Raw genomic sequence first — 22,885 nt, forward strand, 5'->3', positions numbered from 1 at the left:
ATGCTGCGGAGCCTCGTGCTGTTTTTCAGCGTGCTGGGCGCTTGCTGCGGATCAAGTTTCCCAAGCAACATCAACATAGGTACAGTCAGTCGCGCGGACAGGACAGGTCCACGCTCGAGTGTAATTGTTGGTTTCTGAGCAGTGCATGCGCTTTCTTTTCGCATTCATAGTGTGTGTGTGTTTCTCTTTGACAGGGGGGCTGTTTCCTGCGGACTCGCATGAGTATGAAGCGTTCCGCTTCGCGCTCTCACACCAGCAGGATGTCCCCAAGCTCGTGCCGCAGGTGGACATGGTCAAGAGCGGGAACAGTTTCTCTATGACTTATGCATGTGAGTGACATTCAGTGTGTGTGTGTTTAGGTATGTAGGTGTGTCGGCATGTTCTGTTTTTATTTTATCACCTGAGCGTTTGATTCCCAATGTAGTAGTCGATTTCAATTTCATATACGCTACAGTAAGAATGTCTGTGTGTGTGTGTGTGAGAGAGAGAGAGGGAGAGAGAGACAGAAAAAAATGGGTGGGCAATATGAAGAAGTGCAACCCCAGTCTTCTTGTTCTGCAGCAGCAGTCGCGGATGACCGAGTGCATGTGTGAAAGTTAGTGCTGTTATCATCCTGTTGCACGAGAGACCGGGACTCAGCCGTCTCCTGAGATGCGACGCACCGTGAGATTCCATCCCGTTAGTGCTGTGACTGCAGCTCCTCTGGTTAGCTCGAGGAAGCTGTCGCTCTACTCGCGCCCAGCTAGGTCGTCTTCCCACCTATAACAATCCGCTTAAAGGGATGTGATGCTGGCGTGTTTGTGTGTGCGTGCGTCCCTCTCTGTTAATGAAACCGGACCTGTGTGCAGCGAGGTGCCGTGTGAGCTATGAGGAAATTAGCGTCACATCTGAATTCGATCTTACGCCAGGACTGAAGGACCTCCACGTTCGATTTTACACGTTAGCCGCGCTTCTCTCTCTGCTGCAGTCAATAACCGCGAGCTGAAGCTTCCGTGACCTGCCTATTTGAACTTGACTCTTAAACGCGCGCTCGCTAAACGTAATTTGGTGTCTGCCTTTTGTCCGTTACTTGTGACAGAACACCTGTGCAACATGATCGAACTGAGTGCCGGTGTGCGCGTCAGTTGTACAGAGATGGAGTGCGCGAGGAGGGACTCGAGGATTCGCATGCTCTCACGGAGGCGAGACTAGCCCACCGCTACTCATGTGTCAGGTCTATTACTCTCAGCGTGTTAGGAGACTGGCCTGTTTGAGTGTGTGTGTGTGTGTGTGTGTGTGTGTGTGTGAAAGAGAGAGGAACACAAATATATCTTATTTCTCTAGCCCATATATGCTCATTCGCTCTCTCTCTCTCTCCCTGTTTGAGTGAAAGGTCAGAGCAGGTGAGAAAGAATGTGTTAAAGAGCAATAACATGAAAGAGAGCAGGATGAATAGATTTATAAAGAAGACAAAGGAATATTACCAGTGTGTGTATTTGTGTGTGAGAGAGAAGGAGAAGGGAGAGAGAGGGAGAGGGGGGAGAGAGAGAGAGAAAGAGGATAGCCCATGTTTCAGCCCATGTTATGCTGTTGATGTAGCTCAGTTGTAATACTACTGTCCAAGGCAAGTGAATTGTCTGTGTGTGTGTGTGTGTGTGCAAGTGAAGTGCTTTTACATGTATTTGTCACATGCACTGTAAGATTTTGTAAGTGGAATGAAAAAGGGGTATTTCTGTTTCTCACTGCAAAAACAAGCAAGTCATAGTAAGGGTCCAGTAACGTCCACCAGCAACTGCGGCCTTTGCTCCTGGATGGGATGGCGATGCTTAACCCTTAAAGGAGTACCGTCACACCAGTGTGACGGGAATGTTGAGAAATGAACGTTCTAAAGAATATCTGGGTTCATTGAATTCAACATAGAATTTTAGAACCTTCAATTGTTGCGGAACTTAGAACGTTCAAAAACCTACACCTTTAAGGGTTAAGATGAACTTAAGATGAAGGTGAACTCAGAGAACAGCTTTGTTTCCTTATTATTATTTATTTGGACAGAGAAGAACAGCAGGAGGAGGGGAGATGGGGGGGGGGGGGGGGGGTCGGGAGATGAACGCGGGTTGTGTGTGTGTGTGTGTGGGGGGTGGGGGATCAGGGATCTGGAGATGACCGAGGGTTGTGTGTGTGTGAGAGAGAGAAAGTTGGGGTGGGATCGGGAAATGACCGCAGGTCCCCCTGAGCATTTGAACCTAAAGGCTGTAGAGTGTGTGAGAGAATGTGTGTGTGAGAGAGAATGTGTGTGTGTGTGAGGTGTGAGAGAGATAATGCGAGTGTGTGTGTGTGTATGTGTCTGTGTGAGAGAGATAATGCAAGTGTGTGAGATAGAGTGTCTAAGGGAGAGCCTGTGGCATTACAGCATGGGATCTTGGCCGGTCCCCACATGCTTGCTTGCTGTACTGTAAAATATTTAAATATTAACTAATTAATATTATATAAACATGTATTGATGAATATTGTATGAAGTTACTGATTAATATTATATAACTAGCTACAGTTTCCTTATACTAGTCATCAACAAACTATCAAATATGCCCTGATGATGACAGTGTTTCTTTGTGTGTGTGTGTGTGTGTGTGAGAGAGAGAGAGAGAGAGAGAGAGAGAGAGATGGTGATGTGTGTGTGTGTTACAGTATATTGTTTGGTGTGTGTATGTGTGTGTGTTATATTGTTTGGTGTGTGTATGTGTGCACATTTGTGTGTTGCAGAGTACAGTGACAGGGGGCATTTGCGATTTCCAAGGGGGGGGGCACATTTTCCCACCATTGGGGGGTGGGTGGTCATTGGCGCGCAAAAACATTTCATGTCACAGTTGATGAATTAATAGCAGCGATCGCAAGGCCTAGTGTCTGCGAGACCCAGCTGTGTTCTAACGTTACGGCTCAGCTTACCTCACCAACTAAGGCTCTTAAGCAGGCTGCTAACTGCTGATAACTTTGCCTGTCTAACGAAATTTATCTCCACAATTGATTTCATTGTGATAAGAACAAACTAGTTCATGTGTGCATGAGTAGCCTATTGAACTTAATTTGCACAGCAGCACGTAAGTGGACGTACCGGATGACCTAAAGTTTCCTGGCTGGAGGATATCACCTGTGAATGGCAACCATGCAAGCTCGGCATTTGGTGTTGAAAATCTCTGCGGAGAGCTGTGAGAGATGTAGGCTACATACATCCGCAATGATGGGCTGCCACGGGTGAGAATGCGATGCAGAGTTTAATCATTGTGTGAGTGAACAAAGTGAAAACTGATTCCGACTAGGAAATAGGCTACCCATGGCCTTTAGCAGAGTAGCCTGGCATGACGACAGAATTGTAACACGATAAGAATAAGAAAGGACGAATGTGAATTGTAACATGATAAGAATAAGAAAGGACGAATGTGAAACTGAACGAAATGTCAGCTCAGAACTGAGCAGTAGGCCCATACGACAGACTGCTAAGTCAGCTCACTGAAAGTAGCAAGGAATTGAGTTACATACAGAAGTCAGCTTACTGATAGTAGCAAGGAAGGGAGTTAGACACAGACGTTTTTAAGAAGCAAATTCGTTTCCTATTGGTTCATAGTAGGCTGACTGAAAGAATGGGAGGCGTAGGCAAAGTGACCAGCTCGACTGATTGGCTAGGAAATTAATGATGTGGTGAGCACAGAGCTTCTCCTGAGCTGTGATTGGTTAACAAGTTATGAACAGAATATGTGACTACGAGTCTTTCCTGTAAAACTTCGCTGAAGCTACCATTTCTCCCGAATCTCTGAAAGACCGCCAGCCAATGAGATTAAGTTACGCTTCTGGTCTGGCTTCCTCTGATTGGCTGCTGGCTAAAATGGGTGGAACATTATGGGATGCCACTTGGGTGTTTGTGTTGTGTGTCTGAGTGGGTTAGTGTGAGAGAGTATTTGTTTGTGTGTGAGTGAGTGAGTGAGTGAGTGTGTGTGTGTGTGTGAGAGAGAGAGAGAGAGAGAGAGAGAGAGAGAGAGAGAGAGAGAGAGTATGTGTTTGTGTGTCTCTCAGCTGAGATTTTAGAAAACACACACACATAGCACATAATTCCCCCAAACACACACACATACATACACACACACAGATCCCCCACTTACACCATGTTCCTTGTCAGTGGTGAGATTTTCATTTAAAAGCAGCAAACAGAGGAGCGAGTGAGATGGAGAGGAGGTGAAGAACACTCATCCGTCTCCCTCCAACACCTACACACTCTCATCTGCTCTGCTCTCCGCTCTGTTTCTCTCTCCCCCTCTCTTTATCTCTCTCCATCCTTCTGTCTTTCTCTCTCTCTCTCTCTATCCTTCTCTCTGCCTCCTGCTTCTGCATTTACCAAACAGATTGAGACTGTTCCTGCTCACAGCCCAACTCACAGCATGCACACACACACACACACACACACACACACACACACACTCACACAGACACACACACACACTCACACTCACACAAACCCACACACATGCTGCACACACACACACACACACACACTCATACAGACACACACACACACACACTCTCGTACACATACATGCACACACACACTGCATACACAGTGACTTACTTATCATACAGTCACACACTCATACACATGAAGACAAAAATACACACACATGGTGGACACATACCCCCCCCCCCCCACACACACACACATACATACAAATGACACATGCGCTATGGTGGACACACACACACACACACACACACATGCTCAAACAAGCACCCCACATACAAACTCAGAGAAAGATGTATTCTATGTGTTAACACACACACACACACTCACAAACACAGACAAATATATTTTATGTGCTAACACACACACACATTCTGCTCAATAAAGCTGTGGAATACCTCCAGAAGCCTTTTTCCTCCTCATTACACACACACACAAACACACACACACACACACATCCAGAGAGCCCTACAGCAGGTATACACACACACACACACACTCAGTCACAGATACACACACTCATGCACACACACTGACACTCACAGACACACACACAAACTCACACACACACACACAGGGCTCTATTTCAGCGATCAACTATGTCCAGATGTAAATGATTGCGTATCCTATCACTCAAATTCAATTAAACCCACCAGTAGGCTAGACCTTAATTTCACAGCCTAGGTATGTTAGCAGCACAGGGATTAAGGGCATTGGCTGTATAACAAACAAAAACAAAACCCTGCGTGGAATTAATTTGGGAATAGACGACTAAAGGTTGGGGCTGGCTTGTATAATTTGGTTCCTTGGTTAAAATATAATGTAGGCTACGTTTTTGCACAAAATTGCTGCTAATAAACATAAACACAAACAAACGTGATTTCCTTTGAAATCCCTGACTGCGCCTTCAACGTTAGCCTACTATTATTTGGGTAACACTGTCTATGAAGGTTGTATTTATAACGCCCTATGAATGCATTCATAATGTTTTATAAGGTGTCTATAAAGCATTGTAATGCTCATTATTACCATCTATATGTATTCACAAGTCGTCATAACCAACTTCATGATGCATTATGACAGCTAATTATGAATGATTATAATTTTAATCTGAATAATGCATTATAAATATGTCAAGATCTGCCTACTCACTTGTCAGTTTTATGATGCATCATAACTACTTTGCTTTGCTAAATGCGTATAGTGATGCATAAAGAGTTTTGACTTCTACTGTAGTCCTATATATATCTATAGCTATAAGTATATGTAATAAAGTTATAATAATTTATACATCTCTGTACAGCACAGAATTATAAACAGCTATGCAATATCATAAGTGTTATTTGTCAGCTCTAAGTAAAGTGACAAGAATATGACCCTATTATTAACACATATAAGTTCACTGAGTAATTAAATGGTGCAATGAACTAAGTACCGAGTCTAGCATCTTTACCCCATATGCACAATATTATATATTACTATGTTAATGTCATAGGTGTTATTTGTCAGCTTTAGGTAAAGTAGAGCAAACGAGGTGTTGTTATTAATAGATATAAGGTTATTATAAACAAATATGGGGCACAATGAAATGAGAGCCTGGACAGTAAAGACAAAAGGAATGCATTTAGTTCACTTTATTTTCATTTAAATCAACACACATAATCAGACTGATTATCAATGCTCTGAGTACATTACACAAACACAATGAGACAGGCCAAAAAAGTGGCACAGCATGGTCCTATATTTTGTGGTGGTGGTTATTATTGGAATAACTCACAATGCCACTGAAATCTATCTTGGGTCATTATGAAAGATCGTTCAAATCAAAATAGACCTTTGGTTTAAATGAAAATAAAGTGAACTAAATGCATTCCTTTTGTCTTTACTGTCCAGGCTCTCATGTCATTGTAGGATAATAGGGTCATATTCTTGTCACTTTACTTAGAGCTGACAAATAACACTTATGATATTGCATAGCTGTTTATAATTGTATGCTGTAGGCAGATGTATAAATTATTATGACTTTATTACATATACTTATAGCTATAGATATATAGGACTACAGTAGAAGTCAAATCTGGAGACGAACGAATGGCAGTTGTTGCCGAAGTTCACTTGCGTGTTATTTTTTAAATAAGCGACTTTTTTTGCAGCGGCGCTTAAATTCTAGGAGCGGTGCTACGCCGCTGCTGAACACATAGTAGGGGTTAGGGTTAGGAGGGGAAACACTGTCATGAATTCAGTGTGAATATGTTTCTGATGTCTGTGTTTATGTGTGTGTGTGTTTGTGTGTGTCTGGTGTGCAGTCTGTTCCCAGTTTGCTAAGGGTGTGTATGCAATCATCGGCGTGTATGACCGGCGCACGGTGAACATGCTCATGTCGTTCTGCGGAGCGCTGCACGTCTGCTTCGTCACGCCCAGCTTCCCCGTCGCCGCTGCCAACCAGTTCGTCATCCAGCTCAGGCCTCAGCTGCAGGGGGCGCTACTGAGCATCATCGAGTTCTACAGGTGGACACGCTTCACCTACCTCTACAGCTCGGACTCAGGTACACACACACACACATACACACTCACACATATACACACACACATAAACTGAATTCACACTGAATTCATGACAGTTTTTCCCCTCCTAACCCTAACTAATGTGTTCAGCAGCGGCGCAGCGCTGCTCCTAGAATTTAAGCGCAGCTGGAAAAAAAAAAACACACATACACACTCACACACACACATATACACACACACACACACACACACACACACACACACACACACACACACTGTACACACACACACACACACACTCACACACACATAAACACACTCTTTTGATCCCGTGAGGGAAATTTGGTCTCTGCATTTAACCCAATCCGTGAATTAGTAAAACACACTCAGCACACAGTGAACACACAGTTGGTGAAGCATACACTAATCCAGGCGCAGTGGACTGAAAGTTCAGGGGAAACTTGCATGTCTTTTCCTTTGCTAATCACTCTGTGTCTCGCTGCATTCGATGAGGACATTGTCACATTTACAGTTAAAGCCAGATTACAAGTCCTCCCTACTAGACTCAACCTCTCCATCTGGTTTCCCACAACGCAGGTCCCTCATTGCTTGCATCACACCTCAGAACATGTCACTGAAACACTGTCACACATCCTAAATGGCTGCCATGCCTACAAAGGAATGTACATAGCACGTCATGAAAGAACAGTAGACCTCATAGTGGAAGACATATCAAACCATTTCCCACCCAGTAAGAATGTACAAACATTCGCATGTAAAACTATCCATGTTTCCAGCATTGCGACAGTAATTTGAGTACTTTCCTACACCTGTTTTCTCCAGATGTTCTTGTAGTCAATGAGTAGTCCAGCACCTTTGATTCTAGCATGGAGGAGGCTTTGAGACCAAGGTTGTTAAATACCAACCACTCCTAAACACCTAACACCATCTCAGAGCTAGGCTGTAGGTGTGTGTGTGTGTGTCCACTCCTAAACACCATCTCAGAGCTGGGCTATAGGTGCAGACTACTTGTTTTCATATTCAGCAGCCTAGGACACACACACAAGCTGGTCGTATGAGGGTCTTATGCTTGGGATGGCCAAAAAGAGGGCTAAACGGCTGGCAGAGTACTGTACCATCTCTGCTGTTGTTGACAGCCGCCACATATGGCGGAGACGTTGTTACTTACACCCTTATGAGTATTATGCTTATTGAGTGATATTGTGAAGACCTGCTGTATGCCACTGGTCCATAAGGATGTGTATGTATTCTACTGCATCCTTAATATTTGTGTCCCTGTGCCATTTTGTTCCGTGTGGACATAGACCTGCTATATGCCACATAAATAAATGGTTAAAATGGCAGGTCTCACCATGCTGCAGCAGGGGCGGGTTAACATGTGTGTGTGTGTGTGTGTGTTAGTTAGTTATTTAGTTTATTAGTTGTCCCCTTAGGGAAATTCTTTTTCACATTTTCCTACAGTACGTTTTCATCATACATGGTCACAGGCACAGGATGGCACATACATTACACACATACAGCACAGGGTGGCACATACACACATACAGCACAGGGTGGCACATACATTACACATATACAGCACAGGGTGGCACAGAATGGCACATACACACATACAGCACAGGGTGGCACATACAGTACATGGTCGCAGGCACAGGATGGCACAGGGTGGCACATACAGTACATGGTCACAGGCACAGGATGGCACATACATGGTCACAGGCACAGGATGGCACATACACACATACAGCACAGGGTGGCACATACAGTACATGGTCACAGGCACAGGGTGGCTCATACAGTACATGGTCACAGGCACAGGATGGCACATACATGGTCACAGGCACAGGATGGCACATACAGCACAGGGTGGCACAGGTTGGCACATACATGGTCACAGGCACAGGATGGCACACACACACATACATATTTCAGACACCTCAGACATTTGACACAGACATTCTTGTAAATTCGGGGTGTGCAGACCTATTATTTTGGTAGCAGTATTGGTTATCTGGGTGAGTTTGTTATTTTTTTTACAGTAAGCATGTTGAAGAAGCAGGTGGAACAGTATGATAGGATGGGTTGGACAATGCAGATATACAGTAGTAGGAGTAGATGGGGGGCAACATGAAGTCCTTTTAGTTTGTGCACAGCTGACAGTCTCTGGTTTCCTTTTGTGTGGATGTCTGTTGTGTGATGTTCAAAGGTGAGGTTATTATAGTGTGTGTGTGTGTGTGTGTGTGTGTGTGTGTGTGTGTGTGTGTGTGTGTGTGTGTGTGTGTGTCGTGTGATGTTCAAAGGTGAGGTAGTTCTGTACAGTCTATGGGTTATTGCCAATAGTGAGTCCAAGCTATTTGACATGGTCTACCATCTCTGCTGTTTCCTTGGTAATGATAATGGGGTGGTGGGATTGTGCGGATGATGCAGCGTGTGTGTGTGTGTATGTGTGTGTGCGTGCGTGCGTACGTGTGTGTGCAGGTCTCACCATGCTGCAGCGTGTGCTGGTTAACATGTGTGTGTGTGTGTGTGTGCGTGTGTGTGTGTGTGCAGGGTTTCCCGCAGGAAATGTGTTTCAAGGTGGTAGGTCGTCCAACTGGGGTGGGGGGGTTATGGTGTCGGTCCGACCGGTTGGGGTGGGGGGTGGGGGTGCTGGCATCTTGTTTGTGCGATATAGTAGCCTACAGACTCTGTACATTTAACAATTATTTATTAAACACTACATATTAAATAAATAACCAGCTTCTCAAAATAACAGTTAACAAAGTAATAACACCAAAAAAACAGTATACAAATATTTCAAAATATTTGTGTAATTTGTGCAATTTTAACAAAGACTATTACAAACTATAGAACAAGTGCAAAAGAAAGTGCAAAACAACAAAATGTGCAAATGTGATCAGTCACTACAAACCATCCTCCTTGGCTTTAAAAAGCTTTGGTAATTGAACTGTTTTACTATTGGACCATTAATGCCTATCTTCATGCAGGCTGTCAGACTGTTGCCCTGCAGCCTGTTCCGCAAGTCTGTCCTGATCTATACACAGAGAGTGAATGAAGTTTAGATTATTTTATAGTTTTGTGTAATATGGAATTTGAGCGCGGAGCGCTTTTTAATTTAGAGGCCAGAGCGGCCGCTCTGTTTTGCTCTGATACCGCTCACACGAGTCTGTGGCTTGCCCAAACCCACCCAGAATTTATGTCTTCCTAATAAAACCATGACCGTTACATTTCAAAGATATTGGCCATAGTAGCCTAAGTTCAATGATGGGGATGGAGTTAGCTAAATAATTTAGAAAGCATACGCGTAGCCACAGGCGGGCCTGGACGGGCCTAGGCCCGTCTATTTGTCAGTCTTACCCGTCCGATTAGAGGGCTTTCCTTAGTTTACACTCACCATCTTAAAAAGACGCGTAAGTCAACACTGCGCTTTGCTCAGGTGGCTGTTTACTCGGCCGCTCCTCCGCTCAAATTCGCGTCAGGTCGCTCTGCTCAATTTCGCTCCCTGCTCCACTTAAAAATCATCCCACTGCAGCTCCAATTTAAAAGAGGGAGAAATAATCTACAAGCCGAATTGTCACCTTAAATAGAAAACTTAAATCCCAAAGAACTAAGAGCAACGGCAATATATTTCACTCACATTTATTTTAAAAGACACAGGGTCATTCCACGTCAATTCAACCAGGGCCCACTCACTTAGGTCTCAAAAATGTCTGAAGAAATTACCAGGTGTACCTATGTTACCCAGGAGACACACTGTAAAATTACTCTTATGTAAGATCAATACTTTCCAAGATACAGCCAGTTTTACAGAGGGAGGGGGGTGTCGATTTTGTTCGGCCTCTTTTTTTTGTCAAAGTTCACAAGCCCACAGCGCAAGAACTAAACCATGTAGGAGGCTCAAATTTTGCATGCTGGTACATAAATAGGAATAGTATGTAGCAAAATCGTCACGTTTGGTCTGGATAATCCTGCATGGTCATAGCTGTCCCTCAAAGTTGATACAAATTTTATTGGAGTTTTTGGCTTACTGAGATAAGTAGAAACACTCACAAAAAGCAATGAACAGAAAATAAATCCCTTCAGGGTCTGAATAGCAGACCTCACAAGTCTGAAAAATCATTTTGGTTATCATTTTCAGAGCACCCAAACGCCTTGTGGGAATATACAAAGATTTTTTTTATATTTTTGTCTTTATTCTCCATGATCTTTTCTTTTTAAAAACACCAATTTGACTTGTCTTATGCTAATCTTTCTTTTTCACTTTCCACCCTCAACATGGGCAAAATGCACCATTGACATCAATATGTTTTGTATAGAGCTACCACAGGTTACTCTATACAACCACAGGTGGCAGTGTGGTGACTCTATATAAAACATATTGATGTCAATGGGGCATTTTGCCCATGTTCAGGGTGACCGATATTGCAACAATAAACACGCTTGGCAACGTTAATACACATAAGCCTAAAACTAAAGGGATCAATGGGATTAATTGCCTAAAGAATACAGGCATAGCATCCAAGTTTTACTTTAGCCTTCTACTTGATATTCAAGCATATTTAAATTGCTCACGTTTTTCTTTGCTCTCCGTAGCACACTCTCATGTTTCTGCGAAATGTGTCCTCTTAGATTCCAAAATGAATCTTTACTCACTGAAACTGTGTCACCACATGGTTATTCTTGCGCTACATTGTTAGTATCTAGTTGTTTTGTAGGAATAGTACACTTGTATGACTTGAGTTTCCTTTCTAACAGTAGCGTAGCCAGAAATGTTATATTTATGACATAAAAGAGGAATTTATTGAACGCATTTGATCACAGCTGACAAATTCCGCAGAAACATTTTCAACTGGACCAAAACAATGCATGAATGTAGCTTCTGCGCGTCACATGAAACACAATTGAGACAATAGATTGACCATATTGGACAACTGCAAAGCCTTATCATAGGCATGTTATATCCATGATATGAAAAGTGGAACTTATAGAACGAAAATGACAAAGAGGAGCGGGATATTGCACCGCTTAGCTCCGTTCACTAGCTCTGATTCGGAGGCATATCACATATGTAAAGATTATAAAAACATATTATTTTTCGATTCATGGCACGTTTCTTATTATTTTTTTAATGCGTTCTGCGGAGAAGGGAGACTGGCGTTGGTCACGGTTTGGAATGAAAGGGAGAAAACAGGACAGAGTAACACGGTGGACGTAGTTAAGGCGGCAGGCCTGTTTTGCCAAGGCAGCCGCCTTGACTACAAAGTGCTGCGGGAAACCCTGGTGTGTGTGTGTGCAGGTCCCACCATTCTGCAACGTGTGCTGGTTAACATGTGTGTGTGCGTGCGTGTCTGCGTGCGTGTGTGCGTGCAGGTCTCACCATGCTGCAGCGGGTGCTGGACAGTGCAGCGGAGCGCGGTTGGCACGTGGTGTCGGTGAATGTGGAGAGTGTGTCGGAGGCGTCCTTCTCTAAACTCTACCTGGACATGGAGACGCGCAAGGAGGGACATGTCATCATCGACTGTGAGATGGACAGACTGGCCTCAGTGCTGAAGAAGGTACACACACACACACACACACACTCTTCCTCTCTCTCACACACACACACACACACACACTCTCTCTCTCACACACACACACACTCTTCCTCTCACACTCTTCTTCTCACACACTCACACACACACACACACTCTCTCTCTCACACACACACACACACACACACTCTTCCTCTCACACACACACACTCTTCCTCTCACACACACCCACTCTTCCTCTCACACACTCACTCTCTCACACACACACACACTCACTCTCTCACACACACACTCTTTCACACACTCTCACACACACACTCCCTCTCACACACTCACTCTCTCACACACACACACACACACTCACTCTCCCTCTCACACACACACACTCTCTCTCACACACACACACACACTCTCTCTCACACACACACACTCACACGCACATTCTCCGTCTCACACACACTCTCCCTCTCACACACACTCTCCCTCTCACTCACTTAAAAACACTTACACACACACACACTCTCAAACACACTCTCCCTCTCACACACACACTACCCCTCCCACACACTTACAGACACACACACACACACTCACTCACTCACTCTCTCTCTCTCACACACACACACACACTCTCTTACACACTCACACTCTCATACACACGCGCACTCTCTCGTTCACACAGTTAGCTAAGTCCCTGCACAGGGACGTGAACTAGAGCGGTTCTCTGCTGGCCTGACCTGCTTCTATACAGGTGACCAATCTAATCTCACATCTACATACAACTACCCCAACAGCAGATAACTACCCCAGCTGCAGATAACTACCCCAATAGCAGCTAACTACCCCAACATCAGATAACTACCCCAACAGCAGATAACTACCCCAGCAGCAGCTAACTACCCCAACAGCAGATAACTACCCCAACAGCAGATAACTACCCCAACAGCAGATAACTACCCCAACAGCAGGCAACTACCCCAACAGCAGCTAACTACCCCAACAGCAGATAACTACCCAACAGCAGATAACTACACTAATCTACAGATAATTACCCCAACAGCAGATAACTACACGTAGTGCTGTCAAACGGTTACATTTTTAAATCACGATTAATCGCTGAATTCCTATAGTTAATCACGATTAATTACATATTTTATCATATGATTAAAATTCTATTATTTTGCATTTCTGAACTTTCCAGGAGTCCATTTTAACAATAAAGCAATTATTGTGTATCTTGATTGGAATTCAAATGAAAGCAAAGCAAGTTACTTTATTAACTGAACTTTAAGACGGTAGGTCTATTTGATTATTTCAAATCAAATTTCAAAAGATGTGCAGCAGACCTGAGGCAACACAATATATTCTTCAGAAATATAGTTGATATAAACTGAAATAAATGCTACTGCAGAAGTGCATGCACAAAATGTATGTCTACACACATTATAAAGGGCATAACAAACAGAAAATATTATATTCATATTATATTCATTATCTTTGAGATCAGTTGAAAATAAGGAACTTTTCAACATGAGTGAATTGCCATTTTATAGGCCTACAGTCTATGGTGCACTGTCACTTGCCACACACATCAACGCCGAAGTTTTTAACAGGCAAACACTGGATGAACAATGGATTTTATGGAGCAGCGTCGACCAAATATAACTGAATCGTGATTTACACGGCAGCAAAGTGCGATGCTGGTGTGCGGAGTTGTATTGAAAAGAATGGAATCTAATGTAAATGAATGACGAAACCAGAGTGCATCGCAAATAGTAGCATCCAAAGAGGAATGTTGATAACAGAACAAGTGACGGTGAAAAAATCTTTGACGGCACACAACTAATGAGTCAGCCTAGGCTAGGCTACTACTCTTTGGCCGGCTCGTAAGCCCAACCAAGTGTGTGCAACATGCCTTTACGTAGCCTACTAACGGCGCATCATCATAAAGATACATTTAATCTGCATCACGCCCCATTTTAGCGGAAAACATGTTAACATTATATCATTGATTCCAATGAGAAAGTAATCACACGTTGACGTTACATCTAGTTATTAATTCACAGGACATTCAATCGTTTTACTAACACGGCAGTTATGAAGAATTATGTTTATGTAACTTACTCATGTCGAAACTATGTACATTACCAACCTAATTCGTTTGCAATGCCCCATGTATTGTACAAATGTTGCTACACTTACCATAATATCCCATGCAAAACGGTTAGCTTGCTAGCTAGCTAACTGTGGAATAGCCAACTGTAACATAGCCAATTATCTCACCTAGTTGTGGGAAATAGGCTACGTTCATATTACAAGTGATAGAATGAATGTGTTACTTATGTTTAGTTGATGTTATGACATGTAAAGTTAAGCTTGCTGAACTTAATTATAGTCAGCCACGGGCAGTTTGACTGTGCCTATCGATACATTCGTGACACTCACTCCTGTTAGTAAACTGGAAAGAGCAAAACATAGGAACATGATCACATTAATCCCATAAACACACAGATAACTCTTACACCAACCTTATTTTGTGCCTTTTATTCACGTTTGTTTCAAGATTTAGTAAGTATACTATAAGCCCTTTTCGCTCCCCACTTTGATGCAGCATAGGTTTCCATTAAATCAGTCAACTTTCCCCTAAAAGGGGGCGTGTATGTGCAGCACATACAACGTTCCATTCCATTTGTCAGTGCATATTGTTTAGTTTCTGGTCTAGCGAGATCTGGTGTGGTGTTGTAGTTGTTCTAACGTTACTAGTTGTTGCAACAGCATGTGAAAAAACGACAAAGTTTGTTACACCAAAAAGAACGTTAATCTCGCAATAAAAAAATTGACGCCGTTAAAATAGGTTTAAGTTAACGCCGTTAATAACGCGTTTATAAACTGACAGCACTATAATCTACAGATAATTACCCCAACAGCAGCTAACTACACTAATCTATAGATCACTACCCCAACAGCAGATAACTACCCCAACAGCAGCCACCTACACTAATCTATAGATAACTACCCCAACTACAGCTAGCTACAGTATGCTACATTAAGCTATAGATAATTACCCCAACTACAGCCAACTAACCAACTACACTAATATATAGATAACTACCCCAACTACAGCTAGCTACACTAATCTACAGATAACTACCCCAACTACAGCTAGCTACACTAATCTACAGATAACTACCCCAACAGCAGCTAACTACACTAATCTATAGATAACTACCCCAACTACAGGGGCCCCAGTACTGAGCCTTGAGGCACTCCATATTTTACCATAGTCTGGATAGATTTATTATTTATTATGGACCTGTACAAATTGTTGACTGTTAGGAAGGCATGATCTACACCAAGCGAGTGCTGAGTCGTTGATGCCTATCAAATTTTCAAGCCTAAGTAGTATGTCATGGTCTATGGTGTCAAAGGCAGCGCTGAGGTCCAGGAGGACCAGTATTGATACAAGGCTAGGATTTTTGAGGGAGGGCTTAATAACAGATATCTTAAACAACTGCAGTACATGCCCTGATAGCATTGAATTATTTATAATCTAGAGCAAAACAATATCCAGGAAGGGGAGAGCAGTCTTAAGAAGGTGAGTAGGAATAGGGTCTAGTAGACTAGTTGTAGATTTTGATGAGGAAATTGTGGAGGTGAGATCTAATATGTTGTGTATATGTAAATTAATTAAATGTTGTTCGAGGTCTCTCTGATTCTGTTATGTTTTCGCTAGCCTAGCAATGGAGTATATTTGGTGAAACTGATTGGCTATTGATCTTATCTCTAATTGTTTGACATACAGTCATACTGTTGAAAATAACTGTTTTGTGAACTTTATTCAACATAGCCAGTGATTTAGGCGAAGTTTATGGTGTTAATTATAGTGAAATATACAATTTTAGAAAAATAGGGTTGAAACAGGTAAAAATAATTAATAAATAATTTTTCTCCATGTTCAATGACCTCTAAAGACAGTCCAACCACTCTCCAAAAATTAACATTTCAAACCCACAGAAACCACATAGGCCCCCTGACTAAAGTTGAGAAATGAGTTGATATGTGGCGTAAAGAAGTAGTTCTACAAACAAGACAGTTTTGCCGATTATAAAGAATTTATAAAGGCAAATTAAGGCAACACAAGTGGCAACAGTAAGCCTTTATTAACATACCAGTTTTGACTGATACTGTATATTTGTGACTTTATTAACATTCCAGTTTTGACTGATACTGTATATTTGTGACTTTATTAACATACCAGTTTTGACTGATATATTTGTGACTTTATTAACATTCCAGTTTTGACTGATATATTTGTGACTTTATTAACATTCCAGTTTTGACTGATACTGTATATTTGTGACTTTATTAACATTCCAGTTTTGACTGATACTGTATATTTGTGACTTTATTAACATACCAGTTTTGACTGATATATTTGTGACTTTATTAACATTCCAGTTTTGACTGATATGTTTGTGACTATTAACATTCCAGTTTTGACTGATACTGTATATTTGTGACTTTATTAACATACCAGTTTTAACTGATATGTTTGTGACTATTAACATTCCAGTTTTGACTGATACTGTATATTTGTGACTTTATTAACATACCAGTTTTAACTGATATATTTTTGACTTTATTAACATAACAGTTTTGACTGATATATTTGTGACTTTATTAACATACCAGTTTTGACTGATATATTTGTGACTTTATTAACATTCCAGTTTTGACTGATATGTTTGTGACTATTAACATTCCAGTTTTGACTGTTACTGTATATTTGTGACTTTATTAACATACCAGTTTTAACTGATATATTTGTGACTTTATTAACATACCAGTTTTGACTGATATATTTGTGACTTTATTAACATAACAGTTTTGACTGATGTTGTGCAGACACTGGTGGTCTTCAAACCGCTGATATATATATATTAATATTTATTTCATATATATTCTGCTGCCTCTCCTGCTGTATGTTCTATGTTCTCTATGTTCCTAACGTTACAGAATGTTTTTATGTTCCTAACGTTACAGAATGTTTTTATGTTTTTATGGTAAATCTTGTGTAATTCATACCACTGCAACTAGTCTCTGCAACGGTTTTTCCTTGTGTGCGTGTGTGTGTGTGTGCATCGGTTTCATCTCCTTGTGTCTGTGTGTGTGTGTGTGCAACGGTTTTGTGAATTTTTGGTGTGAATTGGCCTTTACAGCACACACTTACACAGACACACTACTTGTTGAGCCAAAGTGTGTGTGTGTTTGTGTGTGTGTGTGTGTCCTCCTTGCCTTAGGCTTGCCGGGAGCATGTGCTGTTTGTTTGGGGTCGCTGTAAATAGCTAATGCTACCGTCTGTTATTGCCACAGGCACACACACATGTATGCACACACACACACACACACACATTCACACACACCACACACACACGCACGTACACACACACACACACACACACGTACGCACGCACACACACACATGCATACGCACACACACACACAGGTACGCACACACACGCGCATACACATGCACACACACACACATGCACACATCACACATTCACCTATATTCAAACACACAGACATTCCTATGTGCACATACACACACACACACGTACACACACACACACGCTCACTCACACACACGTACGCACACACACATACACACACTCACTCACACACACACACACACACACACACACACACACACACACTCACACACCAACTTACCTGTCTCCCTCTTGTATTTCCAGATTGTTGAACTGAGGAAGAATGTGAAGAACTTTCATTACATTCTTGCCAATCCTGTGAGTAGATCACCCACCAACTTAACTGCTAGTAGTGTGTGTGTGTGTGTGTGTTCATAAAGATATGCGCTGAACTTCCAGTAGTGTGTGTGTGTGTGTATGTGTATGTGTGTGTGTGTTCATAAGGATATGCAGGAGATTAGCTGCATGTTAACCACTGTCATTCACTGGAGAATGATTCTGTTTCTACATGTAGGGAGACTAAAGTGTGTGTGTGTGTGTGTTCATGAGGATATGCAGGAGATTAGCTGCATTTTAACCAATGTCACTCACTGAAGAATGATTCTGTTTCTACTAGGGAGACTTAGGTGTGTGTGTGTGTGTGCCCTTTGGAAGGATGGTTTCTATAGAAACCTTAGCTCACTGCAGCAGATTTCCTGACTCATAGAGCAGAAAAAGACACACATACACACAAATGTGCAAACACACACCCGCGCACACACACACACTCACACACACACACACACACACACACAGTGGGTTTGTGGGAGGATCTCTGCAGTGGCTTTGCTCAAAATCACCATGGCGATGACGACGTGAGCTACTCCTGTTGGCATATTACTCTGGCTACCAGGGCTACTCCTGTTGCTATGGTTACAACATTTGCTGCCGCAGCTTCTGTTCTTCCTCCTCTGCTGAGCCAACAGGACTACAACTCCCAGAGTACCCTTGGACTGCCAGAAGGGACGCCAAGCCAACAGGACTACAACTCCCAGAGTACCCTTGGACTGCCAGAAGGGACAATAAAGGCCCTTTCTATTTGTCTTGTAAAACATGTACGAATGAATTGACCGTTCGCAAAAGCCACGCCCCCTAGTTATTGTTACTACGCCCGTCAAACTCAGAACGGAGTTGTTTAGAAATTCAATGGTACAGTAGCAGTTAAGACTCTGTAAAAGTTACAGCACAAGAGGCTCTTTTAGAGAGCCATGGACCTAAATTAATTTACAATAATTTACAATCCGTTGAAAGACTGCAGTATGACATGGAGACACATGTATAAAAACTCATATCTAGCTTTGTTGGGTGACAAACTTAAACGGGAGGCAAGTGTGATTCACTGATATTAATACGTTAGCTGTGCTATAGACTTGCATGCATGTTACAAGGACACTGGGCCATGTCATGTAAGGAAACATGGTGCTGCCAAAAAACGGAAACATAGCCTACATTGCAGAGCCACTTCAACTTTATTATTATATGGTGAATAAATGTTACACTACTGTGCACAGCCCACTGACCTATAAAGATCAGTGGCACAGCCCCATGTTTCTCTGACGTGACGAAGCTAGCACGTTATTAGCAGCGGTTAGCTAACTATGCTAACTAACATCCTTATTTATCTTATTTACATTGAGTTGACTGTGTGGCTTAATCCACAGATGTGGTGGAGCACTGTTTCGTTATGGTTTGCTAAGGAGTAACCCCTTGCTTTAAAATAGTGGAGATCTGGGACGAGAGAATTTAATCTAATTTAACATAATTACAGAAAAGTAATCAAGATTGAAAGGCATTTTTCTGTGTATCGGTGTTGTGTTAATCCCACATGTCATTTGACTGTCCTTTTCAACTCATATCACTATAAAATCCCATAAAACCGGACAAATATCAAGGCTCCCAATACATTTCTATGGAGCGGTAAGGTGAAGTTGACGGGCCATGTCTGCCTGCACGGAGCTACTGGACTGCCATTGGCTCATCTGCGTTCAATGGGCGGGGTTTTGTGAACTGTCAATTGCTAGCGCGAACGAACACTGGGGTTTGTAGTCTTTTTGGGAAGAACATGGATGCCACCATGGCAGCAGCTGTCTCGTTGGTGCTGGACATTGGTCTAGAACACGTCCTTCATTCTCCCTTGTTGGTTATGGTCAATGTGAATTAATAATAAAAAGTTTTTTTTGTAACTCAATTTCGTCTATTTCAATTTCAACAAGTACTGTCGCGTTTCTCTCGAGCCACGAGGGGCATTAGCAGGCTAGTCATTGTTATTGTTTTGTGCTACATGTAGCCTCTAGCTAACCGGCTGGAAAAAAATTGTTACATTGTATTGCACGCACAGCAAGACCCTGCAATGCATGAATTGGTGACCGGATTGAAGCAGCAATGTAATCTAGTGTGTAAGAGCATTGCATCGACATTAAAATGACCAACACAGTACAAATGCAAAGAAAATACATGTCATCTCATCTCAACTATGGGCGCAGTCATGTTTGTCGTAAGTTCGTACCTCGGGGTACCCTCAAGAACTCCGAGGTAAAGGGGGCGTGCCTGCGTGAAATGACGCAAGAAAGCTGGGTAATTTACAATTTCCAACTTGGGCGGGGGATTTACGAGACAAATAGAAAAGGCCATGAGCCAACAGGACTACAACTCCCAGAGTACCCTTGAACTGCCAGAAGGGACACTGCCCGGAAGTTATGCGAAAGCGCAGATCTAAAAGCCAGGCACTGACTGTGGTTTGTGTCATCATTATATGATTACTCTTCCATTATGATTACTAATGTGTGTGTGTGCGTGTGTGTGTGTGTGTGTGTGTATGTGTGTGTTTAAAATGCAGGGCTTTTTGGACATTGATCTGTTGGAGTTCAAGAAGGGCGGGGCCAATGTGACCGGATTTCAGCTGGTGAATGGGGAGGAGCCTTCTGTTAGCCACACCCTCCAGCAATGGCTGCAGTTTGAGACGAAAGATGCCAAAGCTCCTCGAAAGGGCCTGAAGGTGTGTGCGTGTGTGTGTGTGTGTACTGTATGTGTGTGTGAGTGTGTGTGTGTGTGAGTGTGTGTGTGTGTGAGTGTGTGTGTGTTGTGTGTGTGTACCAAAGCCAGAGATGGTCTAAAAGGGGAAATTCCTGTTTTAGGGTGAAAGCACTTAGTGGCCGTGGGAGGGGAGGATATGCAGGAGACCAAACGTGTGACAGTGACTCACAAACCTGACTGCTAACCAAACCTGACTGCTAACCCTAACCCAAACCTGACTGCTAACCCTAACCCAAACATGACTGCTAACCTAACCCAAACCTGACTGCTAACCTGAAAAAAAGAGAGAATACACATTAGTTAACACACAGGAAAAACCTATTTGGGTACCTGCAAAAGAGAAAACACACATTAGTCAACATACTGGAAATTATTTATAGGGATGTACAACACAAATACCGGTACATACACTTACCTCTTTCTGAGCCCATAAGCCACTTGGTGACCGGATTGAAGCAGCAATGATTCAAAGATTTGTGTGCCAGTGCATTCTGGCTACTTTTCAGTAGCCAGAGCTTGTTCCCCTAACCTAACCCAAACCTGACTGCTAACCCTAACATGACTGCTAACCCTAACACAAACCTGACTGCTAACCCTAACATGACTGCTTAACCCTAACCTGACTGCTTAACACATTTTAACATTTTACATTTTAACATTTTAATGTATTCATGTAAAATACTGGCATCGGTGGCATAACCTGAATGCAGCTATAGTACACTAATCTGTTTTTAAAGTGTTAAAGGACTATAAGGTGCAGGACATTTTGCCGTTGTAGTACACTTCTGTAAACTAGGGATGCACGATATATCGGCGGCCGATATATTATTGGCCGATAAGTGAAAAAATGAAAATATTATTATCGGTCCGATAACAGAATTCTGGCCGATAATTTGCGCCGATATTTAACATTTTTTAAAGTCCTAATTTAGGCCTGTGTGTGTGTGTTTTTGTCTGTGCATATGTGTGTTTATTTAAATGTGTGTGTATGTGTGTGTTTGTGTTTGTCTCTGTATGTGTGTACGTGTGTTAATCTGTGTGTGTGTACGTGTGTTAATCTGTGTGTGTCTGTGTGTGTGTATGTGTGTTAATCTGTGTGTGTGTGTGTCTGTGTGTGTGTGTGTGTGTAGTACACAGGAGCACTGACATATGACGGGGTGAAAGTCATGGCAACAGCGTTCCAGAATCTCAGACGACAGCGAATAGACATCTCTCGCCGTGGCAACGCAGGAGAGTGTCTGGCAAATCCTCCTGCACCCTGGGGCCAGGGCATCGACATCCAGAGAGCCCTACAGCAGGTACACACTCACACACACACATACAATTTGAATTATCGTACACACACACATACACACACTATCAATTCTAATACACACACACATACACTTTCAATTATCATCTCCACATGTATACACTTTCACTTCATTATATATACACACACTCACACACACTCTCGCATCCATCAGAGGACACACAGACACATACATACACACACATACACACACACACACATACGTTTAGTCCCTATGCACATACACACACATACACAGACACACACACATACGTTTAGTCCCTATGCACATACACACACATACACAGACACACACACATACATTTAGTCCCTATGCACATACACACACACACACACACACACATCAGGGTTGTGCACAATTCGAATTGCAATTCTGCTTCCTGTTTGCTACCTCAATTGAAATGCAAGTGAAATTCAAGAATTGAATTGGAATTTAAGAGCCAGTTTCAATTCAATTCTGGAATTTTGC

General features: G+C 42.5%; 1 protein-coding gene across 3 annotated transcripts in view; it reads left to right on the top strand.

Moving 5' to 3' along the window:
- LOC143125592 (glutamate receptor 1-like) overlaps positions 1-22,885 on the top strand; it is a 69,668-nt gene continuing 46,783 nt past the window's right edge. For 2 of the 3 annotated variants that reach the window (XM_076287209.1, XM_076287210.1), the window contains exons 1-7: positions 1-79; positions 195-329; positions 6,790-7,029; positions 12,380-12,564; positions 18,297-18,350; positions 20,908-21,066; positions 22,235-22,402. In XM_076287209.1, coding sequence (XP_076143324.1) covers positions 1-79; positions 195-329; positions 6,790-7,029; positions 12,380-12,564; positions 18,297-18,350; positions 20,908-21,066; positions 22,235-22,402 — 1,020 coding nt within the window. The remainder of the gene's footprint in view (positions 80-194; positions 330-6,789; positions 7,030-12,379; positions 12,565-18,296; positions 18,351-20,907; positions 21,067-22,234; positions 22,403-22,885) is intronic. The other variant, XM_076287211.1, reaches the window with a different exon arrangement.

Source organism: Alosa pseudoharengus, unplaced genomic scaffold (assembly GCF_046254945.1).
Source record: "Alosa pseudoharengus isolate Yale_2024_CS ecotype anadromous, Long Island Sound unplaced genomic scaffold, YU_APseudo_1.1 YU_APseudo_1.1_scf_16, whole genome shotgun sequence".
In the NCBI taxonomy this organism is placed as follows: Eukaryota; Metazoa; Chordata; class Actinopteri; order Clupeiformes; family Clupeidae; genus Alosa; species Alosa pseudoharengus.